The sequence below is a fragment of the Micromys minutus genome, assembly GCF_963924665.1.
Source record: "Micromys minutus genome assembly, chromosome: 21".
NCBI lineage: Eukaryota > Metazoa > Chordata > Mammalia > Rodentia > Muridae > Micromys > Micromys minutus.
This window is the reverse complement of record NC_137956.1, coordinates 27,480,826-27,498,426: the sequence shown is the minus strand read 5'-3', so window position 1 is coordinate 27,498,426 and position 17,601 is coordinate 27,480,826. Positions and strand designations below refer to the sequence as shown.

Here is a 17,601-nt window from a genome sequence, read left to right as displayed (position 1 = left end):
AGGCCAATTTTCAGGGGTCAAACTCGTGGTTCATTTGATGATAAATGTCTTTACCTGCTGAGTCACCTCAGGTAAATCTTATCATTTACCTGAAAGTGTCTTCAACTGAGCTTTTTCTTTGGATAACATATCATCTTTGTATTATATTAATCTTACTTTCTTTTCTAAATTTTGGATTATCATTATGGCAGGAAGCATGGCAGCATCCAGGCAGGCATGGTGCTGGAGGAGCTGAGGGTTCCACATCTTGTTCCAAAGGCAAACAGGAGAAGAGTAACTTGCAGACAGTTAGAAGGAGGGTCTTCAAGCCCACCCACACAGAGTGACACACTTCCTCCAACAAGGCCACACCTCCTAATAGTGCCACTCCCTGGGCCAATCATATTCAAACCACCACATTGTTCAAGGTTTATTTTTGTTAAGAAAACTATGGAATAGGATTGATCACTCTGCATTATTAAGATCAGGAGCCAGGACTGTAAATGTGTGCCTCCATGCCTGGTCTATGCAGTGCCAGGGATCAGCTCCAAGGCTTTGTGCTAGGCAACAGCTCAACCAGTGGACCTAGATCCCCAGTTTCATCTAACTGGTTACCTAGCAATTTGGAAATGTGCTATGTCAATTCTGTTGCTAGGCAAGCTTGCTTATGGTTCAAAACATGAGCTGATTGGCAAATTAAATCTGGACAAGGAGGAACCGTGAATGAACTGGGAAGAGCTAATGGAACCAGAGCTTTGGGCTTTTCTCAGCATAAAACCTGGCACCTTTGAGAGTCTGGGACCTATGTCTCTTGCACTTTGGGAAGGATCTCTTCTGAAGATAGAGCTTTTGGCAGATATGTCTACACTGCCCTGAGGTGACCTCTGTCTCTGTGCACTTGACACATCCTTTAAGAAGGCCAAAGGAAAATTAGGAAAGGCTATGAAAATTTGTGTTATAGACTATTATAAGATTATAGACTATATATATATATATATATATATATGTGTGTGTGTGTGTGTGTGTGTGTGTGTGTGTGTGTGTGTGTGTGTATAATCTTGAGTCTGTCCAGTCGCAGCAAAGCTCTTAGTGCAGTGAAGAATATCCATTGATGGTTTACATGTTGAAGGGATTCCGGGGATAAACCCTACTTAATCGCACTCTTTTTGTTTGGTAATACCTTGTCTAGAGTTTTTTCACCTATGTGTCTGAATGAAATCAGACTGAGTATTTCCCTGGCACTGACTGCCTGCTAAACTTTTAGAATTAAGGTTATTAATCTCAGAGGAAGCACCCCAATATTCTTTCCTTGAATGCATTCTGAGATAGCTTGTGTTAGGTGGGCAGGCCCTGTTCTATAGATACCTGACACACTTTCCAAATAAAACTAAGTTTGGAGTTTCCTTGAGGGAGGATTTTTAACTTACTTACTGATGGGTGTCTTTAGTGGTTATAGAACTATAAGGTTTTTTTTTTTTCTGTTTAAATCTGCTGCTAGGCATCCTCACCGCAGGGATTTCATTTCATATACATTTTCCAATCTGTAGGCATAGGGACTCATAATGTCATATTATTATTCTGTTGGGAGAGGAAGAGAGGGAGGGTATGAGGGTGAGAGGAAAAGGGGGAGGGAGGGAGGGGACAGATGGAGGAAGTGAGTGGGTGTGTTAGTCTTACTATGTGGCCTCCATTTCTTGGCCTAAGTGATATTTCTTGCCTCAGCCTTCAGAGCAGCCGACATTACAGGTGAGCGCGACTGTGCCCAGGAATTTTATTACTTCTTAACCATCTATAGCACCCAAGAACTTTCCCTCTTTTATTCATAAAATTGGTGTTAGGTAGTTCTCTTTAAAAATAGTTTATTTTACAAATATGAGTGTTTTAATTACTTCTGTGCACCATATGCATGCAGTGTCCAAAGAGACCAGAAGAGGGTGCCAGATCCCTTGAAACTGGAGCTACAGAGGGTTGAGAGCCATCATGGCTGATAATTGAACCTGGGTTGCTCTGAGCCATCTCTCCAGCCCCTACTCTTATTTATTTGATTGTTTGTTTGTTTATTTTTAACTACTTTTTATTGTTTAGTCTTGACAGCTTTCTGAGTTATATTAGTCATTTCAAAGGAGCAACTCTTAGCTTTGTTAACTTCATCTGGTATTTGTAACTTCTTTTTGACTCAATTTCTGTCCTAAGCGTATTTCTCCCTCCGCATGTGTGTGTTGTACCTGCATTTACATGTGTGCACATGTATGTGTATATGTGTAGAGGCCAGAAATCAATGGTGAGCGGCCTCCTCATTTACTCTCTCCTTGAGTCTCTAACTGAACCTGGAACTGACTGTTTCATTGGGCTTCCAGCAAGCTCTATGTTCCTGTGTGACTCAGTTTCCCAGGCTCCCTAGTTAGAAATATTGCATTTCCAGTACTGGGATATTAGTGCTGCTGTACATGGCTTTTTTCCTGGGGGATTCGAACTCAGGTCCCTAGAGCTTGGGTGGCAGCTACTTTAATGGAAGTCCTCCTACAATCCTTCTCCAGACCTTTCAGGTTTTTTATTTGCAGTGCTGTATCCATCTCACGCATGCTGGGGTCAAACGTGAGCACTGTCTCCATGGCTGGCTCTCTCTCCTTTTAAACGTTTATTGGTTTCTTTTTTGCTTTTCTTTTTTAAGTTTGTATCATTTATGAAATCAAATTTAAAGTGTTTGGTTTTAATATTTTTATGTTATAATTTGTAAGGTTAATTATTTAACAGCATATTTCCTTATTTTCTAATTTCAAGCAAAAGATTTTTATTATTGCTTTTGTTTACCTTTTTGGCACTGAAAGTTTAGTTATTCACTATTGCTGGAGAAATAGTTCTTTAAAACTTGCTCCATGGTACATTACGTGTAAAAGTTTAAACAATTCATCTATATATAGGCTAATGAAATTGTTCAGTGCATACAGGTGCCTACTGCAACTCCCTCTGTTTATAACCAAGGAAACTGAGATGCTGTCTAAATAAAGAGATGTTATACCTGCAGTTAGAGCATTTGTGGGACTGGGAGGAGGAGTCTTACCACCTGGCTTGACTATCTGCTTTAAACAACTGAGTTGAAAGATGAGCCAGCTACGTGAATTATTAACCACAGTTCCCTGGGCAGTTGTCCTGTGTCCGAGCTGTCCACGGAACAGCTAGCTTGGATTACTGTTCTTGGTTTTTCCTGCAGCGTGACTCCAGACCCCACTCGGAGTCTCTGCACTGGTGACACAGGAGACACTGTGACCATGAAGCTGATGCCACACAAACACGCTGTCCACGGCAACTCAGCAGTAAGACATTTCAGCTGAGAGACAAAAGGCTGTGTTTGTCCCCACATTCCTACTGAACATTCTTGACAGGGTTCCATTTAGTAGGCCTGTCTGTGGGGTGTCACTGTCCGGAGAAACCACCACCCAGCTGGTGCCGGGTCCTCTAATCCATCCTCTCCTTCAGCTGGTGAGGGTCCAGTACTGATGGGCAGCTCAGGAGGAGAGTCTGGACCATGTCTGACCCTTCCAGCTGGCCCGTGTTAATTGCTGTTACACCCGACCAGCTGCTGGAACAGCTGTCCAGCTTACCTTCATATTTTGCTGCCTTGTAAGTGTTTATCAACTCAAGAACTGGGAAGTGCCATTTTCAACCAAAAATAAGAGTTTCCCTTAGTTCTAAAACTTCATTCCTATTACAGGAGACATTGTGACTCTTGCCTATTTCTTTTTATCTAGGGTTCCTCTGACCATCTTCAGATGGAGACAAGGCACCTTCCACTGCCCCTGGCTAGCAACCTCCTAGGAGGCAGACAGACTGCCATACCCATTGTAGGTATTGTTGCTTCTTGAGCAGCTCATCTCAGCCGATACAGTCAGAGTCAGTAAAATGGGTACAGCCAGCAAAGAGTGCCTGGGGCCCACAGATGAATGTTCGAACTACCTTATTGTTAGTCTAACAGATGTAGGCCTAAGTATTAGTCCTTAGTATGATATGCTTTAAGTGGGAAGGTGGCTTCCTATCAGGGCTTCGGGAGCCTCTTCTATCGACACTGAACATTGGGTTCGAAATTGTGACTCTTCGAAGACTGCACTGTCTCCGCTGAACTGTGTACTCTTGGGGAACTCCCTAGAAATACCCGAGCTTGCAGTTCTGAGACAAAATGAAGGATCGGGACTTGATGCCAGAGGGACACCTTCCTGTTCCTGCGGACAGAGATTACAGCCCATCGACACTACGGCATCAGTTTTGTCCCCAGAATCGTAAGAGTGCCAACTCGATGCTGACACAAATGACAACCTCTTGTGCAAACACCATCTCGAACACTAACGGGAGTGGCTCCACAGCCACATTTTCTGGGAGAACAAGTTTGCCTGGCTGCCTCGTAATCATTTAAAATATTTTATTAAGCACTGATTTTTAAAAATGCAAGAGAAAAAAAAAGAATGTTGACACCTCAGAGCAAATGCTTGAAGGTAATCAAACATCATTATAAATATTGCACTTTACAAAATCCTTCTGATATCTTCACACACGTGACTCTAGAATATCCTACAGAGATGTACGTCCAGGCTCCCGGCTGCCGGTGCTTGCTGCCGTTCCCCATCAGGCAGTGGGAGGGTTCTCAGATGTCTGACCTCACAGCACAGGCACAGGTCTTCGGCCTGCAAAATGGAGGCCAAGCTCACACATCCATCGCACGAGGAGTAACTCAGCCCAGTCTCTCAGAACCCTCGGTATTAAATAGCATGGGTTTGGGGTTTTTGTTTTTCTAAGAGGGGAGAACAGATCATTCAGCGGTGATGAGCAAGTTCAGGTTATGTGACAGAGCTCAGACTAACACTGCTTGTTCTTCAGGGCGTTCATGGGCTTCTGACTCTTATTCTTGAACATCTTGACAAAGCTGTTTGGCATGATTTTGCCACGCCCATCTTCGCCCACTTGTCCCATGATAATGTAATTGAGACCTAAAGAAAGAGAATGTAAAGATAACTTTTTTTCTCTCTTCATGTTCATGGTTAATGACTTCCTTCTCTATCAGAAGTGCGCTGTGTTAACCCTGATTTCACTTCCCCACAACAGCCCCTTCCTGGAAAGGTCCATGACTTGCTCGGGGATGCCTTCTCCTTCCCCGATCTGCCTCTGAGCTTTCCCAGAAGACAGGGTACAGCAGCTCTGTCCTTACCTCTTCTGAGAAGGGGGCACTGCTTGCAGACCACGGTGAGCTTGACACTCATGTTCTTGCCAGCCTGCTGAATGGCCAGGTTGCCCTCCCTGTAGATGCTGATGATAGAGACTGTGGCATGCAAACTCCCACCCCGAGTGACCGTGGTGATGACGGTGCCGGCTAACACTGCAGAGAAAAGCCCACAGTGAAGGCAGATCCAGGCAGAGCTGAAAATGATGTCAATTCTTTTAAGTCTCGGAAATGAAAATTCACCTGTTAAAGAGTTCTCAAAATTTAAATCACTAAAATTCAGGCGAAGAACAAGAGGAAGAGGGGGAGAGGGGGAGGAGGTAGAGGAGGAGGAAGAGGAAGAAGAAGATGGTCCTGGAGCTACAATGTTCTGTTTGAGTACTACTTCCCAGAAGAGAAATCTAACTGCTTTCCCAACTGCAATCTGTGGCTGAGATGGAGATCCTCTAAAAACATTTTAACATGTGGATAGATTGCCACTTATGGGATAGAGATATGAGCCTTGCTCTTAAGCACTTAGCAACCCTGTTTATCTCATTTAAGAAATCAAAGGAGAGAACTGAGCTAGAACTTAAACCAAAGTGTGAGCTGTACGCTTGCACTGGCCCTCTCTAATATGACCCAAACCAAAACCTTGCCCCCAGGGACTGCTTCCTTCCACTTCTGAGAACTCTCCATCCCTTGGTGATATTTGGTCACTAAGTAAGGCACAGGTGACAGGCTAAATCTAGTCCTAGACACAAGAAATGTAATTCCCCCCCAGGTGTGAGCCCCCAGCGCTTATGTAATACACCAAGCTCTTAAACTCAGAATTCCCAGCACACCTTCCTTTGATTCCTGGAAATGTGGATCCACTGAAAAAATCAGTCTGGAGCTGAGGGAAATCAGGGGCTCCCAAAGCGTGGAAGGCAGTTCCTTCCACAGAAGACTAACCAGGTGTGGTTGTAAATACACCTGGCAAGACTTGCTTCAATTTTTATGCAGTTATTTGAACTCAGCATGAAAACTGCACAAAATCCATCCCTTCCCTACAAGACAGTCCAAGGGTTGCAGAGTAGGCACATAAAGGCACAGACTTGGGGGTGGGGATGGAGGTGAGGGGGGCTTGTTTTTGATAACCTTTTGGGCTGTAGAAACTGTCTTTTCCTGAGAAGATTAAATTTGGCATCTTTTGTTCTCAAGTGGTTTTCACGGTGGTGCAAATTTTTAATTCGAGAAATCCCTTAGAACCCCCAAGCACTTAACTTCTCCCTCAGGTTTACAAGAGCTTCTGTTGGGTGTCAGATTTTTACAGTTCACCTTAGCAATTTGAAAAGACACCACTGAGAAGATACTTCCATTTCAATTGAAAGAGAGCAGGTTTTGAATGTGAACCTGACTACTGAAGATACTATAGCTGGATCCCAGATGCTCTGGTGTGTGCAAAAACAAAACAAAACAACAATAACAACAACCACAAAAAAAAAAAAAAAAAAAAAAAAAAAAAAAAACCCAAGACAACAACAATAAACCAAAAACCCAGAAGACAAAAAGACTATACAGGCTTTTTCACAGAGGCCACCAGAATACACCAAGTAGCAGTGTCATGTACCAAGAGTCAGCTTTGAAACTGATATATGGGAGGGATGGCAGGGGTGGGCATTGTTTCTAAAGCTTCCTTTTCTCATTGTGAAACCGAACAGTTCAGAGCCAGGTGGACACACTCTGGCGAATAAAGGCGTTGCTGAACCTCCGACCTTCAAACCACGGAGTGCCTTTGAGATTAAGCACAGTCCCGTGCTTCTCGTTAGAGAGAAAAGGCTGCTTTCTGTTTCTTACCAAAGTTGCTTGAACAGTAATTGCTCTCCAGAGTCCCCAGCCGTCTACACTTTTGCTGACACAGGGCCACAGTGGGTTTTAAACCTAATTCAAAGAAGAAATTCAGAGAAGGGAGTCATGAGGGTCAGGAAAATGAATTCAAATCTAATTGGTGTTTACATCAGAATCTCTCCAGTTGAAATTACCATTTATTTCCCCGAACCACCACTGCAATGAAATAATTATGAACCAAGCAAGAGAAATTTTTCATGCTATCAATTCCTGTTCTTCCTCACAGGAACTCAATCCTCTATACTCAATTTTAAGCCTGAGATCAAAGATAATCCAAATTTAGCCTTGTTCGCTTCTCCTTTTACATCAGTGCTTCTCAGCCTTCCCAGTGCTGTGACCCTTTGATACAGTTCCTCATGTTGGGGTGACCTCCAACTGTAACATTTTTGTTGCTACTTCATAACTGTAATTTTGCTCCTGTTTGGACTTATAATGTAAATATCTGATGTTACTGATGGTCTAAGGTGGCCTGTGGGATAAGCTGAGAAAAAAAGATGTTTGTTTTTAAGTATGTATGTATGCATATGTTATGTGTGGTATGTATGTATGTATGTATGTATGTATGTATGTATATATGTATGTTATGCATATATGCTTCACGCTGCAACAGATTTGGCCTGAGTGCCTAGCTTAGGGAAAAAACAAAAACAAAAAAGCTGCCCAGCAAATCTGCAGTGACAGGCACAGGTAATTCTCCACAAGAGGAATTCTATGGTGTTCTCATGAGAGTAAAGGGAGCTTTCCTGGTGTGCTTAAAATCCACAGCTCCCTAGCTGTCAGCTGCACAGGGATTTAGGAATGCTGCTCATGTGTAAAGTTCGAGGTTTGATTCAAGGAGTCACTAAGCTATTCATTTTGAACCCCGCATTGGCTATAAGGAGCTCGAGATGTAAGCAGTTATCAGTTCCATCCAGCAAGAGTTAAAAATATAATTCGACACAACCACGGTCGTCCTCAGTCGATGGTAACTTTGTTCTGTAGGTAACAGATGATGAATATAGGAAACACTCAAGCTGTCCTCACTAGGGAGGCACCAATGACATCTAATTCACAAACTGAACCATAGCTTGGAAGAGGCCATCTTAACCGAGAAAATGCCTCCACAAGATTGATATGCAGGCAAGTCTGTAGGACAGCTTGATTCATGATCGCGCACTGTGGCGTCCCTGGGCTCTCGGTCCTGGGCTGTATAAGAAGACGGGCTAAGCAAGCTTCAAGGAGCAAGCCTATAAGCAGCACCCCTCAATGGCCTCTACACTAGCTCCTGCTTCAACAGTCCATTTTCCAATGAACCATTTTCTTTACAATCATTCAAAACTTTCATGTCCCTCCCCCCTCTTCTTCAACCCCCAGAAATCCTACAGGAGGATGCTCTTTTTGGTGTCTGCACTTGAGTCAGCTGAGTTCACAGATGTGCACAGAAAGTGACAGGCTCCCGAGAGTCACCTGATGGTCTCATTTCCAAAGCCACGTTTCGGATTTTTATTTCCTCGCTGCTGGTGCTGCCTTGCTCCTCGGTGCTGACCCTGCCTCTCTTCAGAGGGAACAGAAGTCACAGCAGAGTGTCTGATGTATCCACTGACCATCAAGGTGACCTCCACCCTCACACTCTCTTCCTATGCTTCTCTTAGGAAGAAGGCTACCTCTCTGGTCCACGCCTTTTGGGTATGGAGTGTGCAGTCTATAGCCTTTGTGACAGACCTTCCCATCTCTGTTCCTCTTGTCCCCTGCATTGACCTTTGTCACTGCCTCACACAGGTGTTCACCTCTCAGTGCCCTTCTCTCTTTCCTTTTAGAACCAAATGTGTGCTGTGTGTTTCTGGAACTTTCCGTTTCTTCATTTTGCTACACGCATTCCCATCACACCCTGGCTTCTGCTGACATCGAATGCCTCCAGGTCATGGGTTAAACACAAACATTTTGGTCTCATCAACAGGAGGCTCCCTGACCACCTCTTCTGAAGGCATCTTCTAGGATGTGTGCTGTGGATGTCCTTCTCCTCCCTCCTCCTTCTCCTCCCTCCTCCTTCTCCTCCCTCCTCCTCCTCCTCCCTCCTCCTTCTCCTCCCTCCTCTCTCCTCCTTGTCCTCCACCAAGGTTAGATTTCCTCAAAGTTTTGTTCCAGCATCAACAGTTAAGTAGCAGGAACGTTCTAGAATCCAGCAGCACTGTGCCACGAGGACATGCTTATCGTATTACATACAGCTACAGTAGTGCGTCTATCTGGAGAAGTGTGTGCAGAGGACAACTCTGTGGAACCAGCTCTCTTCTCCCACCTTTACGTGGGTCCCAGGGACCAAGCTCGGGCTGCCGCCTTTGCATAACAGGCACCTCTTTCCTGCGGAGCCTCCCCAGCCCTGCAGTGTAGTCTTAGAAGAGGTGAACTCAAAGTTTCCTAATACGAACGACAAGATGTAAAGAGACAATCGCTAATTACTCTGGCTTGACTACTGCACACTGTATGCATGGGTCAGACACAGCATGCCACAAATGCATGCTAATTATTCAATTGAACTAATATGTATATATATATATATATATATATATATATATATATATATATAGTAGAGAGAGAGAGAGAGAAGACTTTTGCCATGCACAAGTAAAGGAGCTTTGGATTCATAAAGACAGTGTTTCTATTACAATCAGCTTCCTTGTAATTCTTAAGCTGCCGTTGTTTTCTCCCACGGCTAACACAGACCACTGGCTGGTGAGCATCCTCACCTGCCCTTCTCTCACCCTCGGAAGCTCACGACCCCTTCACACCGGTTCTCACCTGCTCACTTCTGTTCTGGGTATCTTCTTATTTTGTCTTCTTTCTAGAGTTCCAAAGTATTTGTGCCAACCTCCAAAGACAAGAACTTACCTGTAGTTACAGGGAATGTGGTGGTGACGGGTGTGGCTGTGGTTGTGGGAAATTTTTTTGGCCTGAATTTGTAGTGACCAATAAATCCGTCTGCTGTTAAACTTAAGTCTGATAGGAACTGGATGAGAAGTTCGTTTCTCTCGGACACGATCGGCCTGGGAGAGAAACACATTCAAAGTTTAACTGGTACCGCTCTAAAATGTCTGATCTTCTAGCTTTCAACTCATTTTTGAGAATAGATAAACAATTGGTTGAAAAACAATTCAAAACACTTGTAAAGAAAAGAAAAAAAGAAGGTCCTAACACCCCACCTCCACAGGAACCCTATTATCCTCTTTTTATGAACCTAGACTTCAGTGATTTTCCTAAGGTCCTGCAGTCAGCATGTGGGAATCAGGATTTGAACCTGGGGCCCAGTGACTCTAGAGACAGTGGAAGATATGGGGACCAGTGTGAACACTGATGTTGTGGTTATTTCCCACAAGCCCCTGACGCTTTGCCTGACCTGTGACTCTGAACTGAGTCTGTGATTGACACCAGCTGCTGGCGATGGAGAATCTGAGAGACAGATCTAATGACATAGGGGGGCTCAAGGAGACCACATTTAGTTTTTAGCGGGAAGTCTAATGTCTGCCTGCAAGAGCAGCATTTCTATTTACAACCCCCATGGGGAAATGTTGATGAAGAGAGAGCAGGTGACTACTGATCAGCAGTCATAACATTAGAGCTCCAACATTAGCAACCTGATGGTTGGTTGGAACTATGGGGTTAGAAGTTGTTGTTGTGTTCATAAAAAAGAAAAGATATGGCTCAGGTTTCAACACCAATGTTAGGAAAAAAGATGAAGAAAGTGTGGGGGGAATATGCTCCATGGAGGTGCGTCGAGGGGCATGGGGGCAAGGGGAATGCCTCTGGCCGACCCATGCTGAGACATCTCTTCCCCCCCCCCCCCGCCCCCTCCGAGGGAACAGCCACAGGGTGGTATAGTATAGAGTGTAGTCAGGGCATGGGGAGGGGAGTTAAAAGGGTAGTAGGGGCAGAGAGAAAAGAGAGGAGTAAAGAAGTAGAGGCCAGCCATGAGCATGTGGAGAGGGGTGGGAAGGGAATGGGGAGAGGAGGGACAAAGGGCAAGAGAGGAGCGAGAGAAAGGAGGGTGCAAATAGCCCCCTTTATAGTGTCAGGTAACTGGGGCAGAGTATACCTGGCTGTTGTGAGGTAACTGTGGGGTGGGGTATACCTGGCTGTTGCCAGGTAACTGGGGCAGAGTATACCTGGCTGTTGCTAGGCAACTGTGGGGTGGAGTATACATAATCCCAAGAGAGGTGATACTAAGCCTCAAAGGCCCTCTGAATTTTAGGGGATGATTATAGGAGGTGTCTCTTTCAGTTGCTATTATTTCATAAGCAATGGAGAGATGTTTGGAACCAAGTGGGGGTCCAACGGAAGCAGGGGGCTCGTGCCCTACATCCACACTTCCCATCCCCCAAGCAATGAGGATCATGCAATGATACTTCAGAGATTCAAGCTTTTAACAGATGTATTTTCACTTGCGTATGAAGAGTATGAAATAGGAATTTAAGATTTCTCTATACACAATTCTCACCTACAGTTACAAACAAAACAAGCTAAGCTAAATGACAACACTGCAACAAGCACTGCTAGACATAGGCAGACATGGCAATCCATTCCTGCTTTCTGCACAGGCCCTTGTCCTGGTGTCTACGCCCTGACTTTTCTATGAGCTCACTGGGCAACATTATATCAGAAATCAGATTTTGTTGTTGTTGTTATTGTTGTTCAAGGATGACTAATTTTAGTAACAAAAGTAGATTTTTATTGTGGTGCTCTGCGGAAGTACAACAGAGGCCCAGGGCACTGAGGGCTAGCGCTGCATCTGCAAGTTGACCTTACGGATAACCAGGACGAAGTCTCACCCAGAAATCGATGGAGAAGCTGGCTTGGGAGGCATTGAGCCAACAGCAGAAGCTGCCTCTGGCTGTAAAGTCTACAGTCTGCTCTTTGCTTGCTACCACCCGCCAGACACCTTGCCTGCTAACTTTATCCACTATTCATCCACAACCCTCCTCTTCATCTCGGACAGCCTCCTGGATAACATGGTGCAGTGAAGTTTCTTTGTATTAATGCGTACCCGCCAGCGAGCTTCCAAGGATCCGCCCGCCTCTGCCTCTCATCTCACTCCTGCTGGGTTGCAAGCAGGAGCCACAGTGACAGGGGTTTCTCTGGGGATCCGAACTCAACTCCTCACACTTGCGGGATGAGCACTTTATCAACTAAACCACCTCTGCAGCCAGGAGAGTAATTTACTGAAGGAAGGATAGCTTTATGACAAAGACAGATTGTCTCTGCCTCCTTGGTTGTCCGGGACCACAGCAACAGCTTTCCAGTTCATCCTGTCTACTGGTGGGATCTAGAGCCATTGGGTACATCGCCCTAGGCCTCAGTGTACTTGGGGTGGGGGGCTCCTAATTCTGCAGGCTGTCAAACCCAACACGCTCTTTAGCCTTATTTCTCTCCAGGGTTCCAGCTTGAGGCTTCAGAAGTAACATACATGTCCATGTATGTTCACTGACGTGTATCTTAGAGATGCTTCCCCATCCCTCCTCTCCCCTTCCTTCCTTCACCAGCTATTCTCTCCGAATGCTTCCCCCGATCAAGGCCTGGTATTTTCTAAGAGAGTCTTTGTCGTTTTGTTGCTTTTGAGTGAATTGGAACACACTTAACCATTCCCTTGTTCCTGATCATTGAGATGTTTACCTTCCCCCATCATAAATAATAATGCAAGAATGTACTTATGTGTGCTATGGTGCGCCTGGGCAAAGAGTCTTCAACTGGCACATGAAGGCAGAATGTACCTACGTGCTAGGTCATTGGTTATGAGGCCATGTTCAACTGTATTGCATAGTCCCAACCTGATCATAGTTCCAACGTGAGTCTAGCAAATGGCACCTTTTCCAAAAGGTTTCTCACCGTATAGAGGTTACTCCTTGTACAGATTTCCTCCCACAAATATTTCTTCTTATGTTTTGTGTGTTTTTTTAAACCCATTTATATTGTGCTGTCTTTTCCTGAGTCTCTTTTAGTGTATTGTGTGATTTAGGACTCTGTCAAATAAAGGTTATGAATACGTATCTCTGGTGTGTCTTTCTTCATCTCTATCTTTAAAGTATACAAAAGTTGCCTTTTCAGTTTTCTCTTTGATTTCTCATTCTATCTCTTATTGATCCTTGCGTGCTTATGGACCAACAAGTTCACTTCGTTATGTGAATACGCAGACTCTGCCCCCAGTTTCAGTGGGGTCTTCCTTTCCTCGCTGGCTCAAGGGTCTCAGCGGAGCACACCATCTACAAACATATTGTGGATAAAGTCCTGGACTTACTTTGTGGCTCCGTGTCCCTCTCTTTCTGATAAAATCTCAGTCTTAATCTTAGCTCCCTGAAACAGTCTCATAGGCTCTGGCAGGCAAGTCCCTTTTTTGGTGCTTCCCTGTAGGACTCAGTATTGTCCCCACTGCCCACAGTCTCGCCCGCCCATCTACAGCTTAGAATGTGGCTGACGGATCTAATGAAAATCCAGTTTCATTATTGTCCAACGAGGAATCTTTCTAGTCATGAGCAGCTCCGTTGAGTTAAGCGTTTTAAAATACCTTCTAGTCGGGTTTTATGCTTTTCCACATTAAAGCCTAGCACACGAGTTTTAAAGATTAATGTTGTGAAATATGAACTTTTCTATGGTCAGCGAGATGGCACAGCAGGTAGAGGAAATTAGTGCTAAGACTGATGGCCAGAGTTGGAGCCCCAGATCCCACTTGGTAAGAGAAAAGGACCTTGCCAGTTGTCCCATCACATCGACAGATATGCTATGGCATGTGTGCCCACACACATGCCCACACCAATAAAATAAGCTGTTTGACATTTCTTATTTTCCCTAGGAGGATCTGTGTAGTGTTGAAACACTTCCCCTTTGTGCTAACCAGAACTCTGGAGAAAACCATATTGACTTGGGCTGGGGACTCACCTGGATTATTTTGCCCCTAGTCAGGGTCATGGCAAGCAAGGGCAGCTATAGACTGGGGTGAAAGCTGGGCTTGGGGTGCAGATAACTTGGGAACTGGCACTTGACAGGTTGTATGTATGCCGTCAAATGTTCCAGACAGGATGGGAAGTGCTTTGCTGTCCCAGAATGCACCTTGCTAAAGGGGAACTCGAGATGTCCGAGCCCCCAGTGCTCTGCTGTCTGGTGCTCTTTCCTGACCTTTTCTGCTTCCCCATTTAAGGGGTTATAAGGAACTGTGATACTATAAACTTTCTGGCCTGGGTCATCAGCCCCTGCTACCCTCCTGACCCCAGCATTTAACTCTTTCCTTTCCATATTGCTTTCTTCTTTGCTCCCAGTCCTCCTCCTTGAGACTCTGTCCAGAACCCTGATACAGCTGGTCTGGGTCAGACTGTTTCCCTCCTTTAAAGGAAAAAAAAAAAAAAAAAAAAAAAACACTAACCAAACAAACAACCAAACAACCAAACAACCAAAAAACCCTACTGGTCAAATATCTTGAATGATTTCTATGGCTTTTTCTTCTTCCTCTATCTATTTTGGATGAAAAGAATATATTTTCTGTTTGCTGGTTCGATAATGGAAAAAGCAAGGTCTCAGATGAAAACCCATCAAAGAAAACATGTGGGTTTGTTTCCTTGTCTGGAATTTTCAGTCCCTAGCTTGTTCCTCTTTTTTTTCTCAGAAGATGCTATTCTTCCCAAGGCTTGAGGTCCCCTTAGCAGGTCTGTGACACCGCAGAACATGTGCCCCTGGGGCACCAGCCTTGCCTCTGTTTGTCTATATGGCTGCTGGACTCTGGGTGGCTGTGTTTTGATGTCGCAGGTCTCTACTCTCATGGAATCTAAAGCTTTGTCAGCAAACAATGTAACAATCTCCAGGGAATAAAGGTAATTAGGGGGTTTAGTAGGGCGTAGATTGTACTGGCTGGTTTTGTGTCAACTTGACACAAGCCAGAATCATGAGAAAGGCATCTCAGCTGAGGAAATGCCTTCATGAGATCCAGCTGTAAGGCATTTTCTCAACTAGTGATCACTGTGGCTGGTGCCATCCCTGGGCTGGTGGTCCTGGAGTCTATAAGCAAGGAAGCTGAGCAGACTAGGGGAAGCAAGCCAGTAAATAACATCCTGCCATAGACTGCCTCAGCTCCTGCGTCCAGTTTCCCTCCCTGCTTCAGTTCCTGTCCTGACTTTCTCCAGTGAGGGATATGATCCGGAAGTAAGCTGAATAAACCCTGTTCTCCCTAACTTGGCTTTTGGTCACGGCAATAGGAACATTAACTAAGACATAGGTTTAGAGTCATAGAAACATCAGTGATACAAAGAGATACAAAGAGATACTCACGCGGGTGGGCTGTCCCCACAGTACTTCCCAATTCTTTTAGCATCGTTGATTTCCCCACCGTTAAACACAGCCACGTAGTCGTATCGGCAGTAAATATCACGCTCAACGTCAAACTTCTCAAACTTTAACTCTATAAGCTTTGGGAAAAGCACAGTGTGGAAGCGTCAATAACCTGAATAACGCCCAGTGGAAACACCCCTTTAATTGGTGTTGGAGAATCTACTGTATCACACAGCAACATAAATCATAGGAATGTACATTTGAAGATTGCTGAGAGCCTAGATTTACTTGTGTCAATGTGCACAAATGCAAAAATGTAATTATGCTAAGTGAAGGATATGCTAATTAGTTCAATTGTAATATTTTATAGTCTATGCATGATCAAATATTGCTGTACACTATAAAGCTGGAGAGAAAAAGAAAAATAAAGAGGGTTGATTCTATCTGAACAGCAGCTGGGTGTGTGTTCTGGTGATCAATGGACCTGTATACTAGTCCATTCTCCTCTGGAAAAAAAATGAACAGAAATCAAAAATATTATCTAAGATGTTTCCCCGTATTATAATGTTACATCTGGATATGGTGTGTGTGTGTGTGTGTGTGTGTGTGTGTGTGTGTGTGTGTGTGTAGATTTCTCCTTTTGAGAGGAGATGAACATAATAATTGCACATAAAGGAGTCTTTGGGATCAGAGTTTTGGGAGGTGGGAACTGATTAGAGTTGCTGAAGTGTGAAAGCTCATGTGCACGCTCCAGGCACAGGCATATGGGTATGTGGCGTGGGGCCAGTTTTTGAAGAGGTTGCATAGAAACACTGACGTACAAAGTGTGAATATTAAAGATTTTATTTTCTTTTTTATTTATTTTTTGCTCTAGAACTAAAAATAGTATCCTAAATAATTCACGTGAATTGTACCTTTTAATTTCGTAAGGAACCAATCATCCCCCCATCACAAGCAGCTTCTTTGAGAAGATTTCCAGTGTGTGAGTCTAAGGATATCTCCCTGGGTCATTAACACTGGGAAGATTATGGAAATCAATTCCCATTAAATACAGGGCTTCCATTCCCGAGAGCCCAAGAAGACTCTTGTGCATGAACTTGACCAGAAGGTGGCAGGAGCGATGGTATTGTAAACACAGCGGCCAGTTTTAATTGGACCATCATGTGGAGGTTTGTGATGGGAGAGAACTGCCTTCCTTATGCCAGCGATCGCCTTAAACTGTGGTAAACACATCTCCTTTGGGGAGCCACTGACTTTCCACCAGCAACTAATGAAATATTTTCCGTTTAAAAAATTGGCTGACCTTTCTTGCCCTAAAAATTAGTTACATAAAAGCTTTTGGGGAGGAGATTAAAAGGCAAGGGGAGAAAGGGGACGCTGTGACAAGACCCAGGGGTGGATCCATCCTCTTGCACAGAAATTCTTTGGGATTTCACTTTCCTGCTGTTTTTCTTCTTTGGGCAGGACTACTAGTGGATTCTAATTACTCCAATGCTGGTGAACATTTCAATGGAGTGGAGGAAAACAAACCAAAGAAACAAAGCTCAGACCCCAAATGATGGAGGGGAAGAGCCACCAGAGAAGATGCAGGACTATGATTTGGAAGCTAATAATGTTGATAATATTTGGTCTGCTATATTAACAATGCCACAGACAAACGGTCAACAAGCTCTCAAGAATTACGTAATGGTTTGAAGTATTTAAAAAATGTACTTTTAAACTGTAATCTCCTTAACAGACATGTATCCTTCCGATATCCAATAAATGGCTACATTTCTAGTCTTTAAGATAAGACTGAGTTTTGAGATGTGACCATAGGGTGGATGTATGCATTTGTGTGTGCGTGTGTGCTCACGCGGTGACTTGCCTGGTATATTTGTCTGACATGTAATTGATGTTAAAAACAGATGTGTGGCAAGTACCACGGAGCTGTAGAGATGGCTCACTGGATAAGAGCACTAACTGCTCTTCCAGAGAACTGGGGTTCACTTCCCAGCAACCACATGGTGGCTCACAACCATCTTAACTCCAGTTCCCAGGAATCGGGTGTCCTTTTCTGAGCACCACAGGCACCAGGCACACACATGGTACACAGTTATAGATGCAGACAAAATACTTATACACAGAAAATAATTGGATAAATAAATAAGTTTAATAAGCAGTAATGTAATGCCCACCAGAGAGAGAGAGTGTTTGGACTAAAGTCAGTAGTGTTTGAAACAATGATTTTACAAGATTCATCTACTTCTGCATCAAATTTGGTC

At 44.2% G+C, this 17,601-nt stretch overlaps 1 protein-coding gene across 1 annotated transcript in view; it reads right to left on the bottom strand.

Moving 5' to 3' along the window:
• Positions 1 to 4,376: 4,376 nt before the first annotated feature.
• PCOLCE2 (procollagen C-endopeptidase enhancer 2) overlaps positions 4,377 to 17,601 on the bottom strand; it is a 49,301-nt gene continuing 36,076 nt past the window's right edge. The window contains exons 5-9 of the mRNA XM_080934857.1: positions 15,338 to 15,474; positions 9,923 to 10,077; positions 7,007 to 7,090; positions 5,177 to 5,344; positions 4,377 to 4,958 (exon numbers count right to left, since the gene is read on the bottom strand). Of these exons, the coding sequence (XP_080790983.1) occupies positions 4,828 to 4,958; positions 5,177 to 5,344; positions 7,007 to 7,090; positions 9,923 to 10,077; positions 15,338 to 15,474 (675 nt within the window). The 3' untranslated portion in view covers positions 4,377 to 4,827. The remainder of the gene's footprint in view (positions 4,959 to 5,176; positions 5,345 to 7,006; positions 7,091 to 9,922; positions 10,078 to 15,337; positions 15,475 to 17,601) is intronic.